Source organism: Saprolegnia parasitica, assembly GCF_000151545.1.
Source record: "Saprolegnia parasitica CBS 223.65 unplaced genomic scaffold supercont2.84, whole genome shotgun sequence".
Classification (NCBI taxonomy): Eukaryota; Oomycota; class Saprolegniomycetes; order Saprolegniales; family Saprolegniaceae; genus Saprolegnia; species Saprolegnia parasitica.
This window is the reverse complement of record NW_012156478.1, coordinates 73707-89023: the sequence shown is the minus strand read 5'-3', so window position 1 is coordinate 89023 and position 15317 is coordinate 73707. Positions and strand designations below refer to the sequence as shown.

Sequence of the window (15317 nt, the reverse complement as noted above, 5' to 3'; positions counted from 1 at the left end):
CGCTACTGCACCCGGCGACGCCCAAGTCGCACGGCAGCGCGGCCGCGCCCACGCTCGACATGTACAACCCGACGCTCAACCATCTCCAAACGAGTGCTGTCACCCACATTGTCGCCCGCTCGAGCGGTGCCGCGCCCTACATCATCTTTGGCCCGCCCGGCACGGGCAAGACGGTCACGGTCATCGAGACGATCTTGCAACTGCTGGCGACGTCGCGTGACGCGCGGGTGCTGGCCGTGGCGCCCTCGGACGCCGCCGCGGACGTTCTCGCCACGCGGCTGCGCCTGCACTTGGGCGCGACGGACCTCTTCCGGCTCAACTGGCATTTCCGCAGCGTACGCCACTGGTCGACTAAACCGGTTGCAGACACATTTGTAGATGGCGTCGGTGCCGGCCGAGCTTCTCGGCGTCTGCTGCACGACGGGCGGCGACATTTTCTCGCTGCCGCCGCTCGAGGTGCTCGCAGCGTTCCGCGTCGTTGTGACGACGACGTGTGCCTCGGGCGCTCTCTCGATCGCGGGGCTCGCGCCAGGCCACTTTGGCGACATCATCATTGACGAAGCGTGCCAGGCCACGGAAGCCGAGGTGCGGCATCTATCGATCGCGAAAGATAGCTCATCGGCGGCGTAGACGCTGGTGCCGCTGCTCTTGTACACGCCTGGTGTCCACCTCACACTTGTTGGCGACCCGCGGCAGCTGGGGCCGCAGCCGCGGTCGCCGGCGGCCATTTCCAGTGGCTTTGCCACGTCCTGGCTCGTACGTTGCCGTCATTGTGTGCGTGGACGAGACGACGTTGGTAGGAGCGGCTCGTGAACGACCCGACCAACGTCTACAACTGGAACGCGCAGAGAGGCAAGTTCATTACGATGCTGCAGCACAACTATCGATCCCACCCGGCGCTCCTCGAGCTTCCGTCGCGCCTCTTTTACCGCGGCGCGCTGCTCGCCTCGGGCAACATTGCGAAAACCCATGCGCTCACCAAGTATGTACTTTAACAGAGCGCGATGGCGCGGTAACGCTATGGCGTACTAGGTGGGAAGGGCTCGACGGACGCGGTCACTTTCCGATGGTGTGGCACTCGGTGCATGGGACGCAGCACAAGGAGCTCGACGCGCACTCGTACACCAACCTGGCCGAAGCCTTCAAGGTGCGAATGCTCGTCGTTGGAAGGCTGAGATGGTGATGAGTACTATACTAGATTGTCCAACTCGTCGAAGCGCTGGTCACGTCGACGGCGGTGGTCGTGACGACGGCCGACATTGCAGTCGTGACGCCGTTTCGCCGCCAAGTCGTCAAGATCCGCCACATGCTCCGCAACCGCGGCTACGGCAGCGTGAACGTCGGCACGGTGTACAACCTCCAGGGCCAAGAGGCCAAGATCGTGCTCGTGTCTCTCGTGCGCACGCCGAGTCGTCGGAATGCGACTAAGATCTCGATCCTGAGCGACGCCAAGCTCTTCAACGTGGCGGTGACGCGCGCCAAGGCGCTGCTGCTCGTCGTTGGCCACCCGGGTCTCCTCGCGAAACAGCCCTTCTGGGGCGAGCTGCTCAACCATTGCGTCAAGATGGGCGGGTTCCGCGCCTCGCCTGTCGGCGACGAAGTCGACCATCGCGAAGACGACGACAATGCCGCCGCTGTCGAGCACTATGACGACGGCAAAGCGTGCAACGCGGCGGCCGATGGCCCCGACTGGCGCGTCTTTCTCTAGTTTGGGGACCGAAGTGTCATTTCACGCGTTTTTCTCGCTTTTTTCGTAACAAAGTGGACATTTTCGGACCCTTTTAGCGCCCGTGGTAACGATCGTGCGAGGGCGGACTGGGGAAATCCCTCCGAAAGACCAAGTTCCTCAGTCAGCAAGTAGCTGCTGCTGGCTAGCATGCCGCTCACCCCATACACAGCGGCAGCTATTAGCTAGCCCAGACGGTTACGACGACTAGAAGCAGCGCGGTAAGCTACAGAGTCGTCTTCGTTTGCCTCCCTGCTTACGGTACTGTAGCTTGTGCAGTCCTTGTACATACTACTAAGGTGACGGACGTTCGAGGTGCCACGTCGCTTGAGAAATGCAACAGCCGGACCCAATCCGATCTTAGATCGATTACGATTGGTTGGTCGAAATCGAACGCACCAATCAAACACGCTCCTGCATATCTTTTGGGCACCATACCCACAGCGTTCGTCAAAGGAGTGGGGAGACACACGGGAGATGCGTGAGTGCACATTTGTAGCAGGAGATTAATATCATGACGCAAGAGTTGCCCGTCCGCAATCAGTGGCGCTTGACGCATCGTCAGCTTCATTTTCCAATACTCACAACGGCACGATGAAGCTCGCTGCTTTGACACTGGTCGCGTCTGTGACGGCCATCGACTACCTCGGCGGCTTTGTCGAGCCCGCGCATAAGCAGTGCGTCGACATTTGCAAGAACTCGAACCCGAAGCCCGGGTGTTTTAACCCCGCGGACGACTGCCACACCAAGCTCCAGCGACCGGGCGACTACGACTACATGGTTTTCGACCAGATCTACGCGCCGCAGTTCTGTCGCGACCTCGACAACGGCGTCGACTCGATGATCACGCACCAGAACGTCGCCAAGGGCGGTCTCGCGTGCGCCAAGCCCGTCAACTCGGAGCTCTTCATCCACGGTCTTTGGCCCAACTACAACGCCGGCTACCCCGGGTGCTGCAACGTCACCGACGCGATTCCGAACCAGCCATTCGACGCGGCCACGTTTGCGACCAAGTTTCCGACTCTGTTCAAGAACATGACCGAGCAGTGGATCGATCCCGCGGTCGGCGACGCCACGGAGCGTCTCTGCCAGGGCTACAACCACGAGTTCCAGAAGCACGGCATCTGCTTTGGCGCGTTCGGCGCCGACTACGACCGCGCGGCGGCCCAGTACTTTCGCGCGGTCTTGGACGTCAACGTGCGTCTCACGGACGCGACGCAGCAGGTGGCGTCCTGGGCAGCGTCGATGGCCGCCAACGTGACGCTCAGCGACGTCCAGAAGCTCTACCCCAAGAAGATCAACATTCTCTGCTCGACCGTCAGCGGCGAGTTGGCCAACCGCATCGTGGCCGTCCGCACGTGCTGGTCCAAGGCCGTGCCCAAGGACAGCTGTGGAGATGCCGAACTCATTGCTGGTGCGCCGCAGGACTGCGCCGGCGCGCTCTCCACCACGTGCAACGCAGCGTTGCCGCTCGATTTTTCGGCCTACTCGGTCTACTAATGCGCCAAGTGGTATACATTGTCGTAACAAATGCAGCGTGTTGCAACATATGCAGTGTCTCCTGCAGGCTGTTGGCCGGTCGCATCAGAGGAGGGGCACGACGGGGTGGCATTAGCAGGGCGTCGAGGACGTCGAGCCGTAGTACGGTGCGTTGTACTGAGAGAGTGCTTGCGTCGCCCGTCTAAGGCGTCATGCAGCAACAAGGGATCGAGCGCAGTCACCTACCGCACGTAAACGCGCACCAGCAAAAGAATGACGGCGAGCGACACGAGCACGCAGAGACCCAGCGTGGCCTGGACGTGCACATCTCGACCGCGATTCGTGCAAAACGGGTGCCTACCATGGCTTGGATGGCGGAAATGGCTGCAAACTCATCGCTGTTGGCAACGACCAACGTCTTTTCTCCCGCGGATTTGATCTCGAGCCTACGCACAACAGCTCTCACAGCCGACCGAGCAGCGCGACGTACCACACGAATGCCCACGCACCGACGGACGCAAACACCAAGTCGCCCTGCCACAGCAGAGCGACCACGTTGGCCATGAGCAGCGCGCTGAAGCAGCTGATGTAAATGTACATATCGAGCGGGACACCGACGGTCGCCAGCGCCACCGTGAGGCTCGCCATTGTCGTCGCGCCGAGCCAGCTACAAGAGTATGAGCTTGATACATTGCCGCATCGCTGTGCACCTGGCGTAGAGCGTGAAGGGCACGCGCATCCAGAGATAGTCGGAGACGCGGCGGCACGGATACCCGACGTCCTTGTGAATCGACAAGGTAGCGAACAAATGGGGCGGCTCGACGTTCTCAAGCACGAGCACGTAGGCGGCAAACATACTCAGCCAGAGCGCCGACATGGCCCCAAACGCGACGACCATCCAGTCGGCGCTCGCCGCTTCAAAACAAATGGTTTGAAGCACGAGCCCGAGACTGGTGAGCCCATACAGAATCTCGAGCTGCGGAAAGGGCAAGTCCGCACACGGCGCGATGCACTCGCGCCCGATAAAGCCAAAGAGGAAGAAGACGACGACCCAGAAGAGCTGGTCGGCTTCGCGGGGAAGGACCATGACGGTGGGGTGGCGCAGGCGGACGTCGTCGAGCGCAAGGGCGTTTGCAGCGTTGCGCCAAAGACAAATGGTAAACGAAATCGCCATCGTAAGACGCAGGAGCAGCATGCGCCGCGCGTGCAGGCCCCCTAGCTGCGTCATCCGACCGTTTGGTTCCAAGATACAGGTCCCCGTCTTTTATGTTGTGGTTTGTATGCGCATACAAAAAACAAACCAAACGATCTTGGCGCCACGTCGATATGCGAGTTTGTTCGAAACGAAGCTTATACACCAAAGTGGCGCTGCGAAGGCTCATTGTTCGAGAAGCCACGGCCAAGAATGAAGTTGCCGTGGATCCTTAGCGCGCTCTTGGCGGTGGCAGCGGTACTGCTTCCCTGGTCGCCGGCGGCTGACGCTGCTGCGTGTAGGCCTCGTCGTGCCCCGTCGGCAACGTGTACGACGCGACGGCAGAGCAGTGCGTGCCCTGTGCGTTTGGCTCGTGGGCCGACGGCGACATGAGCCAGTGCCAAGTGCGTCCAATGCGTGAAGCGACGCAATATTGTACTCACGCCACAGTAGTACCCTGTGACGTGCCTCGCCGGCCTCGAGCCCAACGCGCACGCACGCAACGCGTCCGACTGCCTGCCCTGCGTGGCCGGTTGGTACAACGCTGGTGCGATATCGCGTGTAAAGTTCGTGGTCTCACCCGGCATTGCGTAGCCAACGACGTCTCGCTGTGCAAGCGCATGGCATGTGCCCCGGGTACCGCGAGCACGGTCGTCGGCGCTGAAGACGCGACTGCTTCCTGTATCTCCACTGGATAAACTACGTAGAGCTAGAATGTGCTTGTAGGCAAGGCGTGTCCTGCGATGACGTACTCGACGGGCGCGGACGCCGCCTGCGTGGCATGCCCGCCTTTTCACTATGCACCAGCCCAAAGCAGCCACTGCGATCTCGTGCAGTGTGCACCGGGGTACGCTCTGTGATTGCTGTTCCCAGGTCATTCAAGCAACCGCGTGTAGATCGCGCCCGGCGCTCAATTTGACGTCGTCCAGCGACTGCGTTCCTTGCTCGTCGGGAACGTACAGCTTTGGGGATCTCGACACGGGTACGCATGAGCTATGTTTTATGGAACTAACCTCTCATGGCGTAGAGTGCCACCCCGTCCAGTGCCTTGGGGGCACCGAGCCCCGCGCAAGTACGTCGTCCCGTCAACGTTGCCCTGTGCTGACTGTCGAGGCGTAGATGCCAAAAATGCCACCGATTGCTTGCCTTGCAAGCTCGGGTGGTTCTCGCCCGGAGGTCCGTCCCAACGCGAACGAGCATGATACTCAGTCCATGTAGGCGACGCCATGTGCGCACCAGCGGCATGCCCAGGCGGAACGATTGCGAAGCACGGCGCCACCACGGCCTCCGAACACTGCGTAGCCTGCCCTCCTGGGTGCGTGCGATCGATAGAGCAATGTACTGAGGCTGTACTAGGCACGTGTCGCCTGGTAAAGACGCGGCCAAGTGCACACCGTGTCGCGCAGGCACCTATGCCAAGAGTGAAACCTGTGCCCTCGCCGAGTGTCCTCCTGGGAGCTACGCCCCCGACTTGGCCAAGGACGTAGCCCGTACGGATTGGCTTTGTCACACGCGACGGAGTCACACAATGCGTAGATTGCTTGGACTGCGCGTTTGGCACGTTCTCGAACGGGAAAACGGACGCCTGCCACCCGTTCACTTGCCCCGGCGGTACCCGCGTCGTCTAGATATCAAGGGCAAAGAGACATCGTGCCGTAGGCAACGAGCCGAACGCCAAAGCGAGCTACGACGGCGACTGCGTTGGTTGCCGCCTCGGTATGGCACGGCGCGTTGCGTGCCAACAACTTTGATCGTGGCCTAGGGTTCTTCTCTGCACCCAACACGTCCATTTCGTGCGAGCCGGCGGAGTGCCCGAAGAGCACCCAAGCCTCGTGCGACTTGCGGCTGAGCTCTACACGTGAATAACACGCAACCGTAGGCCCAACGCGACCTCAGCGGACGACTGCAGTCCGTGCCCCGCATTGCAAACGTCCATCGGCGGCTCGGCGCTCTGCGGGGCGCCCAACTGCACCGCAGGCTCTGGGCCAACGCAGGATGGTCAGTCGTGTGAAGTATGCGAGGCTGGCACGTTCAGTCCAGGCCACGGTACGAACGAACGAGTATATGGTACTCATATTGCGAAGGTGCGCCTTGCCGCAAGGTGAAGTGTGCCCCGGGTCACACACCCGCCAAGGTAAACGTCTCAAGAAGACTGGCACGGCTCACCACCAACACGCAGGGCGCGACCGACATGGCGACCGACTGTATTCCGTGTCCTGAAGGCACCACGAATTTGGGTGCGAATGTCCCCGTCGGTATCGAGCAACTCAGTAGAGCTAGGGGGGACCACAACGGAGTGCACGCCGTGCCCGCAAGGAACGTACTCCAACGCTACAGCGGGTACATTGTGTCGGTCGTTTCCAGTGATAACGACGGTCGGCGGCGTAGGAACAAACACGTGCACACCTACAGCGTGCGAGCTCGGATGGGAGGCCAAAGTACACTCCTGCACGTTTCAATCTACGCGTACGATGCGTGCTTTTAGACTGGCGCCAAGCACAAGCGCGACTGCGTCATCTGTGGCCAAGGCTTCTTCAGCAACACGCAAACTTGCCAGCCGACGCAGTGCCCACTAAACCAAGCCAGCGCCAAGGTAACTACTGCTCGCAGCATCGCCAAGGCCTCTGACCTCGACGCCATCCTAGGGAGCCCACGACGCGATTGGCAACTGCACGGCCTGCCCGTTGGGTTCGTCGCGTACAAAATCGCTCGCGTGCTCAACGAAGTTTTGTAGGATACTTGTCCGAGGGAGGGCAAAGTCCATGTCGTCCGGCTGAGTGTGCCCCGGGGTATTCTCTGCCACCCAACGCCACGCAGTGCCAAGCGTGCCAGCCAGGCACGTTTGGGAAAGGCCTTGCCATGCCGTGCGTGGCAATGACCTGTGCCCCGGGCACCGCGTCGAGCGCATTCGGGGTCTTCCACGACCTTGATTCGTGCCATCCGTGCGCCAATGGTACGCATCGTCTCGTCCCCGACACACGCTCTCACTTTGTATAGGCACATACTCGACGGGCAACGATGCTCAGTGTCTTTTGATTCAGTGTGCCCCGGGCACGACGGGTACTCCACAAACCTTGGCCCGAGCCGTCGTCGAGCCCGTGCCGTAGGTAACTCGGGCGCCAAAGGACTTCAAGACTGCGTCGACTGCCCTGCAGGATACACATCCCTTGGAAACGACACGAGGTTCGCCTTGCGTGTCGAAATGGCTCATCAAACACTGCATTAGCTGCTCGGCGTGTCCGTCGGGCACGTATGCAACGTCGGGGGCCAAGGAGTGTCTCCCGACAACGTGCGACATTGGCTGGGAGCCCAATGCCAAGGCCACTAGTGCCACCGACTGCCGCCCTTGCAACGTCGGCATGACGTCGAGAGGCGGGGGCGCCCACTGCAGCCCCGTACGACGCTCTCTACGCGCTGCTTCTGGACTGAGCCTTGTCGCAGGTGGCGTGCCCGAAGGGAGCGTTTGCGACCGAGAGCTCGGGCGACTGCGAGCCGTGTCCGCTGGGCACGTACTCGGTACGATACGCCATCGACTTTTAAAGTTGATACGAGCTGGTGTAGAACGGCGACTCGATTTGCCGGCCGACACAGTGTCCCCCGGGGCACGGGGCCGTTCCGAATGCCACCGACGCCGTGACAGGTCCGACACAATGCGATCGGTGCTCGCACTTAGACGGTTGTAGACTGCGAAGAGTGTCCTATTGGCACGTTTAGTATTGGTGACGACCACGCGTGCACGCCGACGTCGTGCCCCGTCGGGTCCGAGTCGGCGGTCACCGGCTCCGAGCTCGAGAAGGGTCATTGCAAGCCGTGTGCCGAGGGCTTCTACAGCGCCGGCAACGGCGATCAGTGCAAGCAAGCCGTGTGCCCGCCGGGGATGTATTTCCCCCTCGGAGCCAAGGACTCGCTGGAGAGCTGCACGCTGTGCCCCGCGGGTGCGCCCTCTTCCACACGTGATTGATCGTGACAAACTGGCTGCAGGGCAATTCAGCCCCGGAGCGCAAATGCCATGTGCCAACACAACGTGCGCTCCTGGTACGAACGCTCATGGCGAGTGATGCCTGACGCTTGACGTAGGGTCGGCGTCGCCGATGGGGGCCACCGACGTTCAGGCGCAGTGCGCGCCCTGCCCGCTGGGAACGTTCAGCACGGGCGCGTCGGACCAGTGCCACCCCACGGATTGCGCCCAAGGTTACGAGCCCGTGTCCAGTACGTAGCTGCTCCATCGGTGTATCTAAGCGAGGTGGAATGGTAGCGATGGCAAGCGCCACGACCTGCAAGGCGTGCACCGCAGGATATTACTCCCACGGCGGCGACCAAGTGTGCACGCCCATGACGTGTGCACCGGGGTCCTCGTCGGCAGCGGTGCACGCCACTCATACCAATGCGACGTGCATCAAGTGCCCCCTGGGTACTTTGGCCTTGGCGGCACCCATTCTGTACGCACCCACTGCCTTGTAGCAACGCTTGATGAAACCTCCTAGTGCGAGCCGGCGCAATGTCCGCACGGAGCCGCGTCAGCACACGTCGGTGCGAGCGATCCTGCCTCGACGTGCCGAGCCTGCCCTGCGGGTGCGTTCGGTCGCGGCGGTGTCGACCAGTGCACGCCCACTCAATGCCCACCGGTGCCGATCGTGTGCTTGCGCGCAAGTGTGCTAACGACGGCTCTGGCATTAGGGCACGGCCTCCCCCAGCAACGTGGACCACCCCGTCGACTTTTGCGTCACCTGTGCTCCGGGGTACACACTGCGAACGACACGAAGGGGCCTATTGTGTGGTGTAGAACGTACAGCCCGGGCGGCACACTTCGCTGCACTCCCACGCAATGTGCTCCGGGGTATGCTGCGTCTGCCGGTGCGACAGACCCGCTCGCCAACTGCACGATCTGCGCCCAAGGCAACTTCACCATCGCCCAGACGTGCACGGGCTCGGTGGTGTGCCCCGTGGGCTTTGGCGCGCCCGCCGGTGCATCCAGCGCCCAAGACCAGTGCGTGCTGTGTGACCCGGGGTACTTTAGCCTCGGCCAAGCCGCGCCCTGCGCCGCTGTGACCTGCGCCGCAGGGTATACTCGAAACGCTGTCTCGAAATACGGCAAACCATTTCGTGTAGATCGGGCGCACCGCAAGGCACCGCTACTTGCCAGCCATGTGCACCGGGGTATTACAGCATCGGTGGCACAGGCGCCGATGCTGTGTGCAAGCCTATGACGTGTGCGTCGGGCTATGGCTCGTCGGCCACTGGCGCCACAGACGCCGCAGCCACGTGCACGCTGTGCCCCGCGGGGTATCCCATCATCCTTCTCAACTCGAAACTCAACAATGTGTAGTTCGTTCTCGGCAGGACAATTCCATCAGTGCGTCGCCACCAAGTGCCCACCTGGAACGAGTTCCCCCGAGGTAGCCGCCGTCGGTGCACGAAACCTCATGTGGCTGCGGTAGGGCGCGGATGTGCCCATCCAGCAGTGCACGCTGTGCCCCAGTGGGTCCTTCTCCCGCGGCGGCAACGCTTCGTGCGAGGTTGGCCAGTGCGATATTGGTACATCCAGTGGCCTCTACTTGTATAAACTTTGTTTTGCACGCGTAGGCTTCGCCATGCCCCCGGGGTCGACCCGCGCCGACGACTGCCTCTTGTGTGGTGACGGGTACTACTCGACCGGTCGTGCGACGCAGTGCATTGCCTGCAAGTGCGGCGCCGACTCGACGTGTGTGAACGGTATACTTTCCCGTCGACCTTGCAACCATGCGATCAAGCTCTAGGCTCGTCGGCGTGCGTCGCTTGCCCTGCCGGCTACAAGAAGCAGTCCAGCAACGGTGTCTGCATCGCCGCGTCGGCGCCGACCTACGTAACCTCAATCCATCGAGAGTCTGGTGCTGAGGCCATGCGGCATAGGGCGCGGTTGTGACGCTCCAAGTCGAAGGCTACGCGCCGTCGCTCTGGAGCGATACGCTTGTGGACGCACTCGCTTCGCTCGTGGCCTCGCGCCTCGCCGGTACCCGATACCGTGGACACGACCCTCCTCATTTCGCGACCATATAGATCCAAGCATCGTCGCCGAGCTCTACGCGCGGACGCCAACGGCCGACACCACCAACCCCGTCGGCGCCAGCATCGCGATTCTTCGCTTTGGCGTTGCGACAGCAGACGGAGCGGCCGCGCTGGTCGCGTTCTGGAAAGACCCGTCACGAGTCCAAGCGTTGGCTGCGTCAGCGTCGGTCGCCGGCGGTGGCCTGGAGCGCCTTCGGTACGCGCGTGCCTCAAGATATTCTTGTTTCCATCACAGTGGCGTCTAGATCGCTATCGGTGCAGGCCGTGGACGGTGCGGATGCGACGCCGGCGGTGGCTGCATCGACCGACGCACCGGCCGCCAAGTACGCACTGGCCATCGAGAGCAGTAGCGAGACAACGTCGCCGGCGGTGCACCACCGCTACAACCTGCACGTCGGCCTCGGTGTCGCCGCCCTCAGCGCCTGTACGCTCCTTCTTCTCGTGATGTTTCCCGCGTCTCATGCCTGGTGACTAGTCATCGGGCTCGTGGGTCTGCGCCGAGTCCACCAATGGAACGCGGCGCTCAACACCGACGCTTCGACGACGTCCGCGACCGCCATGGTCTTGTCGGCGTCCGTATAAATTTGCATATTCAATCGATGACTTTTTTCTGCGTGACGGTCCAACGGCACTCGTGCGATAGTTTAATGTACGACAACTTGTGTGCAATTTGAAACGCCTCGCGTCGTCGAGCACTAGATACGAGTGGCCACAAGATCATATATGCCGGACACGTGACCGTAACCTCATGTGCATTCGCAGGCGCGCAAGGCTGTGAAGTGGCGAGGAAGCTACAGCGACTTTTCAACCTTGCACCGTGCTACCGGTATCTTGAAGACGCGTTCGTGCAACTACGGACGGGTAGATTGACGGGCTCATTGACGGGTATAATGACTGGAGCCGATGGACCTCCTTCACGCCAAGAGGCGCGTCGAGGGCGCTGAAAAATTCGCGTCTTTGCCCTCCTCTACCACGGCCTTTCCCATCGGTTAAATAGGTTTTAGTTGACGGTGCTTTTTTCTTGGGTCTCAACGGTCACCTCATTTTATTTTATTACATACACGTTGTAAGTTTTATGATGTACTTTTTTAAAATACAGGTTGTTGATTTCCTTTGTAGTTTAACCCAAGCGGTCTTCCTTGACCTTCGCTCGTTGCAGTTTGTATCTTGTTCGCTCTCGCCGACGCCAACCCATGCACGTCGCCCATCTCCACACCAAGCCGCTGCTGCTGCTGCGCGTCGCGATGGCGCTGGCCTTCATCGCCTGCCTCTGGCGCAACTCGGTGCGCTCAGGCGCCATGCGCGAGGTCGTCGCCGCCCACCGATCGCTGCTCACGCCGGCCAAGACCGCGTTCGCGATCTGGGGCCTCATCTACCTCACGCTCTTCCTCTTTGTGAGCCGCGAGTGCATCTTCCCGTCGCTTTCGCTCACGCCACGCCCACGCGAAGCGCATCTACAGCCTTTTCATCGCATCGTGCGTCTTCAACATGCTCTGGCTGGAGGTGTTTGCGAGCGGAGCGATTGTGTGGTCGCTGCCTGTCATCCTCGTGTTGTGGGCGATCACTGGCGCGCTCTACCTCACGACGGCGTCTCTTGTGCAGCTGCCGACGCTCTTTGATGGCCTGGTGATCTGGCCTCGTCGGACGCCCTACGAGTGCTCGTCGCTCTCGGACTACCTCTGCCTCCGCCTCCCGTTCACGCTCTACTTCAGGTATTCATTCGCATCCGACCACTCATCACAACATATCTGCTGTAGCTGGACGTGCGGTGCGACGCTCATCAACGTGACGGTGTCCCTCCGCGGCCTCGGCTACGACCTCAACCTCGCCGTGTACATGGTGTGCCTGGCCGTGCTCTTGGCGGCACACGTCGCCGCCCTGGCCTTCAATGGTAGTACAGCCACTGCGTTCTCTGCTCACGGAGTCGCGTAGGCGATATCGTCTTTGGTGCTGTGGGTATCTGGACGTTGGCGTGGTACGACACTAAAGATCGACGTCGGTGATGGCTCACGTTTTGCATTGGACAGGCTGGCCGCCAAGCACGAGACAGGCCTCTCGCCGGTCGACGCCGACTACCTTGAGGTCATCCAGCTTGTTGTACGTGCATTGCATTGTGTCGCAAGTTGCTGACGTCGCCCTAGGCGCAAATTGGCACCTGGTTTCTCGTGGCCCTGATCGCGGGCCTTGTTCTTCTGCGCTGCTACGTCCGGTACGTCTGTCTGGTTGTCGAAAGTATCTCTGACGCGGTCGAGTAGACGCTACGGCGCGCCAGAGCACGAGCACATGGATGCGAGCGGTGGCAAAAACGCCAACATTAGCATGTATGGCACCCTATAAGAACCAGAATTCGAGTCTGTCGCCGCGTAACAATCCAGTGGCTAGGCCCGATGACGGCTGTTGACAATCTTCACCTCGTTTCGTATATGTACCTCTTTGGCGCGTCTTCCACTCCGCAGTATAGAAAAACCCACGGACACCGTGTCCTTGCTGTTGACACGACTGTCGTAATGCGCGGATCGATACGCCACGGGTGACGCCGTGGAGTCGACGATGCACTTCACGCGGAACGTTTACGCGAGGTTGCTGCCAAGGAGCGCTGGAGCATGGGCAGCTGGCGTGTGCTCGTGAGCCATGCTTCTGCAGACCCGTTGACATGCCCAGCCAAATTTCATTGACCTGCCAAGTTGCCGTTGTAGCGAAGTTCGAAGATATCGCCAAGCCAATAAAACGGTGTGGCCGCCATGGTGCCCGAATCGCATGTCTCTATTGCCACATGTCGCAGCTATAATCTTCGACACCAGCTTCGATCGTAGATGCCGGGCTCACATTTGGATTTTCCATCGCCAGCACACTCTCTGCTATTAGTATGCGCTCGACGTCGCCCAAGCTCGTCATCTGCGGCCCGCCCGCAGGCGGCAAAGGCACTCAGTGCGAGCTCCTTGTCGCCAAGTTCAACCTTGTGCACCTCTCGACCGGCGACATGCTCCGCGCGGCCATTCAAGCGGGCTCACCGCTCGGCACGGAGGCGCAAGCCTACATGGACGCCGGCGATCTCGTCCCGGACGCGCTCATCATCCAGGTCGTCCTCGCGCGCCTCGAAGAAGACGATTGCAAGCAGCGCGGCTGGCTCCTCGACGGGTTTCCGCGCACGCAGGCGCAGGCCGAAGCCATGCTCGCCCATCGCATCGTGCCCAGCCTCGTGATCCTTCTCGATGTGCCGGACGACGAGGTCATCAGACGCATCTCTGGTCGCCGCGTGGACCTCGCGACGGGCAAGACGTACCACATTACGTTCAACCCGCCGCCGCCGGGCGTTGACGTCGTCCAGCGTTCGGACGATACGGAAAGCACGATCAAGAACCGCCTCGCCAAGTTCCACGACAACTGCGGCGCTGTCGTCGGCGCGTTCGCCTCTGTCGCAGCGCTCTGCAAGGTCGACGGTATGCTCGCGAAGGAAGAAGTCTTTGCGACAATCGAGCGCAGTATGGCGCCGCCGACCTTTTGGGCCACACTGTGGTCCAAACTTCAGTTCTGGAAGGAATAAGATAGCATTTATGACATGGTAGGTTGATAGTTACTTGATACTTTCTTTCTTACGGTGGGGTACATTGGTACCACAAGACGCCAGAGAGATCGCGTGTCGATGCTGATTGGTGGTGCCTCTGCGTGAAAAGCGGTGCGTATCAAGTGCAATGATATCAAGTCCACAGAAAAGCACAGTTCGAGTCGACTGCTTCAGTTTTGTTTTTCACGAGTGACGATGCAAGCTCCACTCGTACTACATAAAAATGATCGATCGAGTCCAAGTGCAGCCGACGACAACGGGTACTCTCCACTCTTCACGACAGCTCCATCAGGTCACACGCCGTCGCGGAGATGCTTCTGAAGAAAAACGCTCCGTCGAATTATACGAGTTGAAAGGACGACAATGCAGTTTGTCGACGCCCTTGCTACTTGTCGTGGCGCCACGTCAGACCCGCCTTCGGAAAAACCGCCACGCGCAACTGCGTCAAAACAAGTCGAACGAATAGCGCAATAATCCTCCCATTGCCCCAAGCGACGAAAAACTTACAAAACTGCATTTGGAAGCACGCAATTTTTAGGTAATCGCTCCATACGCAAGTCAGTCGACTTGTACACGTTTTACACGATTTGCTTCAACCTCACGTTTGGCTGGTTAAAACCGGATAAACGACTCACGCTGGAAGAACCGCCAACTCGTAACCGGCTACGAACCCTGCGTTGAAACCATCTGCTGCGTCCGCTCCGACGTTGAAGACGCGGCGCATCCTGGCCATTGAGCTCCGTGGGCCACAGGAATGCGACGCGCCCTCGCACTAAAAAGTCGTAGTTGGTGCGATCCCGCCTGTCTGAGCCTCGTCTGACCTCCCGTGCTCGTTGGTTGCTCATAGTACACCAGACGACAGCATCTTCATCCTACTCCAGAACTGCGATGTTGGCTGGCATATGAGTGGGTACTGCATTCGAGGATGCATTGTGCAGTGCTGCTATCGTGAACAAGCTTTTGTTGAGGCTGGTACCTCGGACTTGATGCGCTCAACACGAACGATCTGCTTGGAAGCAGAACGATAATGACACGCAACATTTTGATACTCTGCGACGCCGGGGTCGACATCGCGCAAAGCGACTCCTTGTGCCCCATCGCCCCACGCGCGAGATTCTACGTGAATCTCGTGCATCGTAAGGCTACTTGCACGCAACTCCACATCGCCGATCCTGGTCCCGATCCTCGCCCATGCTTGGTCTCGAGTACCCACCTATGCTGCTCTACCTACGTACTGCTACGGAGCTGACAAGGCGCCGACGATACCAGGCATACCTCGAGCAAGTATCATCGCATCTTGCCTCGACTAC

The 15317-nt window shown here is 60.3% G+C and overlaps 6 protein-coding genes across 6 annotated transcripts; 5 read left to right on the top strand and 1 right to left on the bottom strand.

Moving 5' to 3' along the window:
* The first annotated feature begins 19 nt into the window (after positions 1 to 19).
* Positions 20 to 1728, top strand: SPRG_12317 (hypothetical protein). The gene is made up of 6 exons (XM_012351679.1): positions 20 to 335; positions 379 to 585; positions 631 to 756; positions 801 to 982; positions 1033 to 1147; positions 1199 to 1728. The coding sequence occupies exons 1-6, from the start codon at positions 60 to 62 to the stop codon at positions 1706 to 1708; spliced, it is 1416 nt and encodes a 471-aa protein (XP_012207069.1). The 5' UTR covers positions 20 to 59; the 3' UTR covers positions 1709 to 1728.
* Positions 1729 to 2320: 592 nt separating this feature from the next.
* Positions 2321 to 3261, top strand: SPRG_12316 (hypothetical protein; the record flags this gene model as incomplete). Its single annotated transcript, XM_012351678.1, has 1 exon — positions 2321 to 3261. One exon carries the CDS (start codon positions 2321 to 2323, stop codon positions 3224 to 3226), a length of 906 nt encoding a protein of 301 aa, XP_012207068.1. The 3' UTR covers positions 3227 to 3261.
* Positions 3262 to 3667: 406 nt separating this feature from the next.
* On the bottom strand, positions 3668 to 4482 carry SPRG_12315 (hypothetical protein; the record flags this gene model as incomplete). The annotated part of the gene is made up of 2 exons (XM_012351677.1): positions 3916 to 4482; positions 3668 to 3872 (listed from the first exon to the last, which is right to left on the bottom strand). Exons 1-2 carry the CDS (start codon positions 4431 to 4433, stop codon positions 3668 to 3670), a joined length of 723 nt encoding a protein of 240 aa, XP_012207067.1. The 5' UTR covers positions 4434 to 4482.
* Positions 4483 to 4610: 128 nt separating this feature from the next.
* SPRG_22300 (hypothetical protein) lies at positions 4611 to 11024 on the top strand (the record flags this gene model as incomplete). Its single annotated transcript, XM_012351701.1, has 42 exons — positions 4611 to 4655; positions 4700 to 4801; positions 4851 to 4944; positions 4992 to 5078; positions 5124 to 5244; positions 5294 to 5379; positions 5425 to 5469; positions 5517 to 5573; positions 5616 to 5712; positions 5754 to 5887; positions 5934 to 6008; positions 6057 to 6113; positions 6160 to 6229; positions 6277 to 6443; positions 6482 to 6531; positions 6577 to 6634; positions 6678 to 6737; positions 6786 to 6835; positions 6883 to 6962; positions 7008 to 7122; positions 7176 to 7350; positions 7395 to 7457; positions 7505 to 7580; positions 7624 to 7792; positions 7839 to 7913; positions 7959 to 8037; positions 8081 to 8332; positions 8379 to 8432; positions 8475 to 8606; positions 8653 to 8836; positions 8882 to 8969; positions 9075 to 9136; positions 9181 to 9459; positions 9507 to 9680; positions 9724 to 9793; positions 9836 to 9932; positions 9981 to 10109; positions 10154 to 10239; positions 10287 to 10386; positions 10434 to 10638; positions 10688 to 10866; positions 10918 to 11024. 42 exons carry the CDS (start codon positions 4611 to 4613, stop codon positions 11022 to 11024), a joined length of 4485 nt encoding a protein of 1494 aa, XP_012207091.1.
* Positions 11025 to 11635: 611 nt separating this feature from the next.
* SPRG_12312 (hypothetical protein) lies at positions 11636 to 12779 on the top strand (the record flags this gene model as incomplete). Its single annotated transcript, XM_012351676.1, has 7 exons — positions 11636 to 11917; positions 11946 to 12154; positions 12200 to 12333; positions 12375 to 12417; positions 12470 to 12539; positions 12584 to 12651; positions 12698 to 12779. The coding sequence occupies 7 exons, from the start codon at positions 11636 to 11638 to the stop codon at positions 12777 to 12779; spliced, it is 888 nt and encodes a 295-aa protein (XP_012207066.1).
* Positions 12780 to 13308: 529 nt separating this feature from the next.
* SPRG_12311 (hypothetical protein) lies at positions 13309 to 13986 on the top strand (the record flags this gene model as incomplete). The annotated part of the gene is made up of 1 exon (XM_012351675.1): positions 13309 to 13986. One exon carries the CDS (start codon positions 13309 to 13311, stop codon positions 13984 to 13986), a length of 678 nt encoding a protein of 225 aa, XP_012207065.1.
* Between the last annotated feature and the right edge of the window lie 1331 nt (positions 13987 to 15317).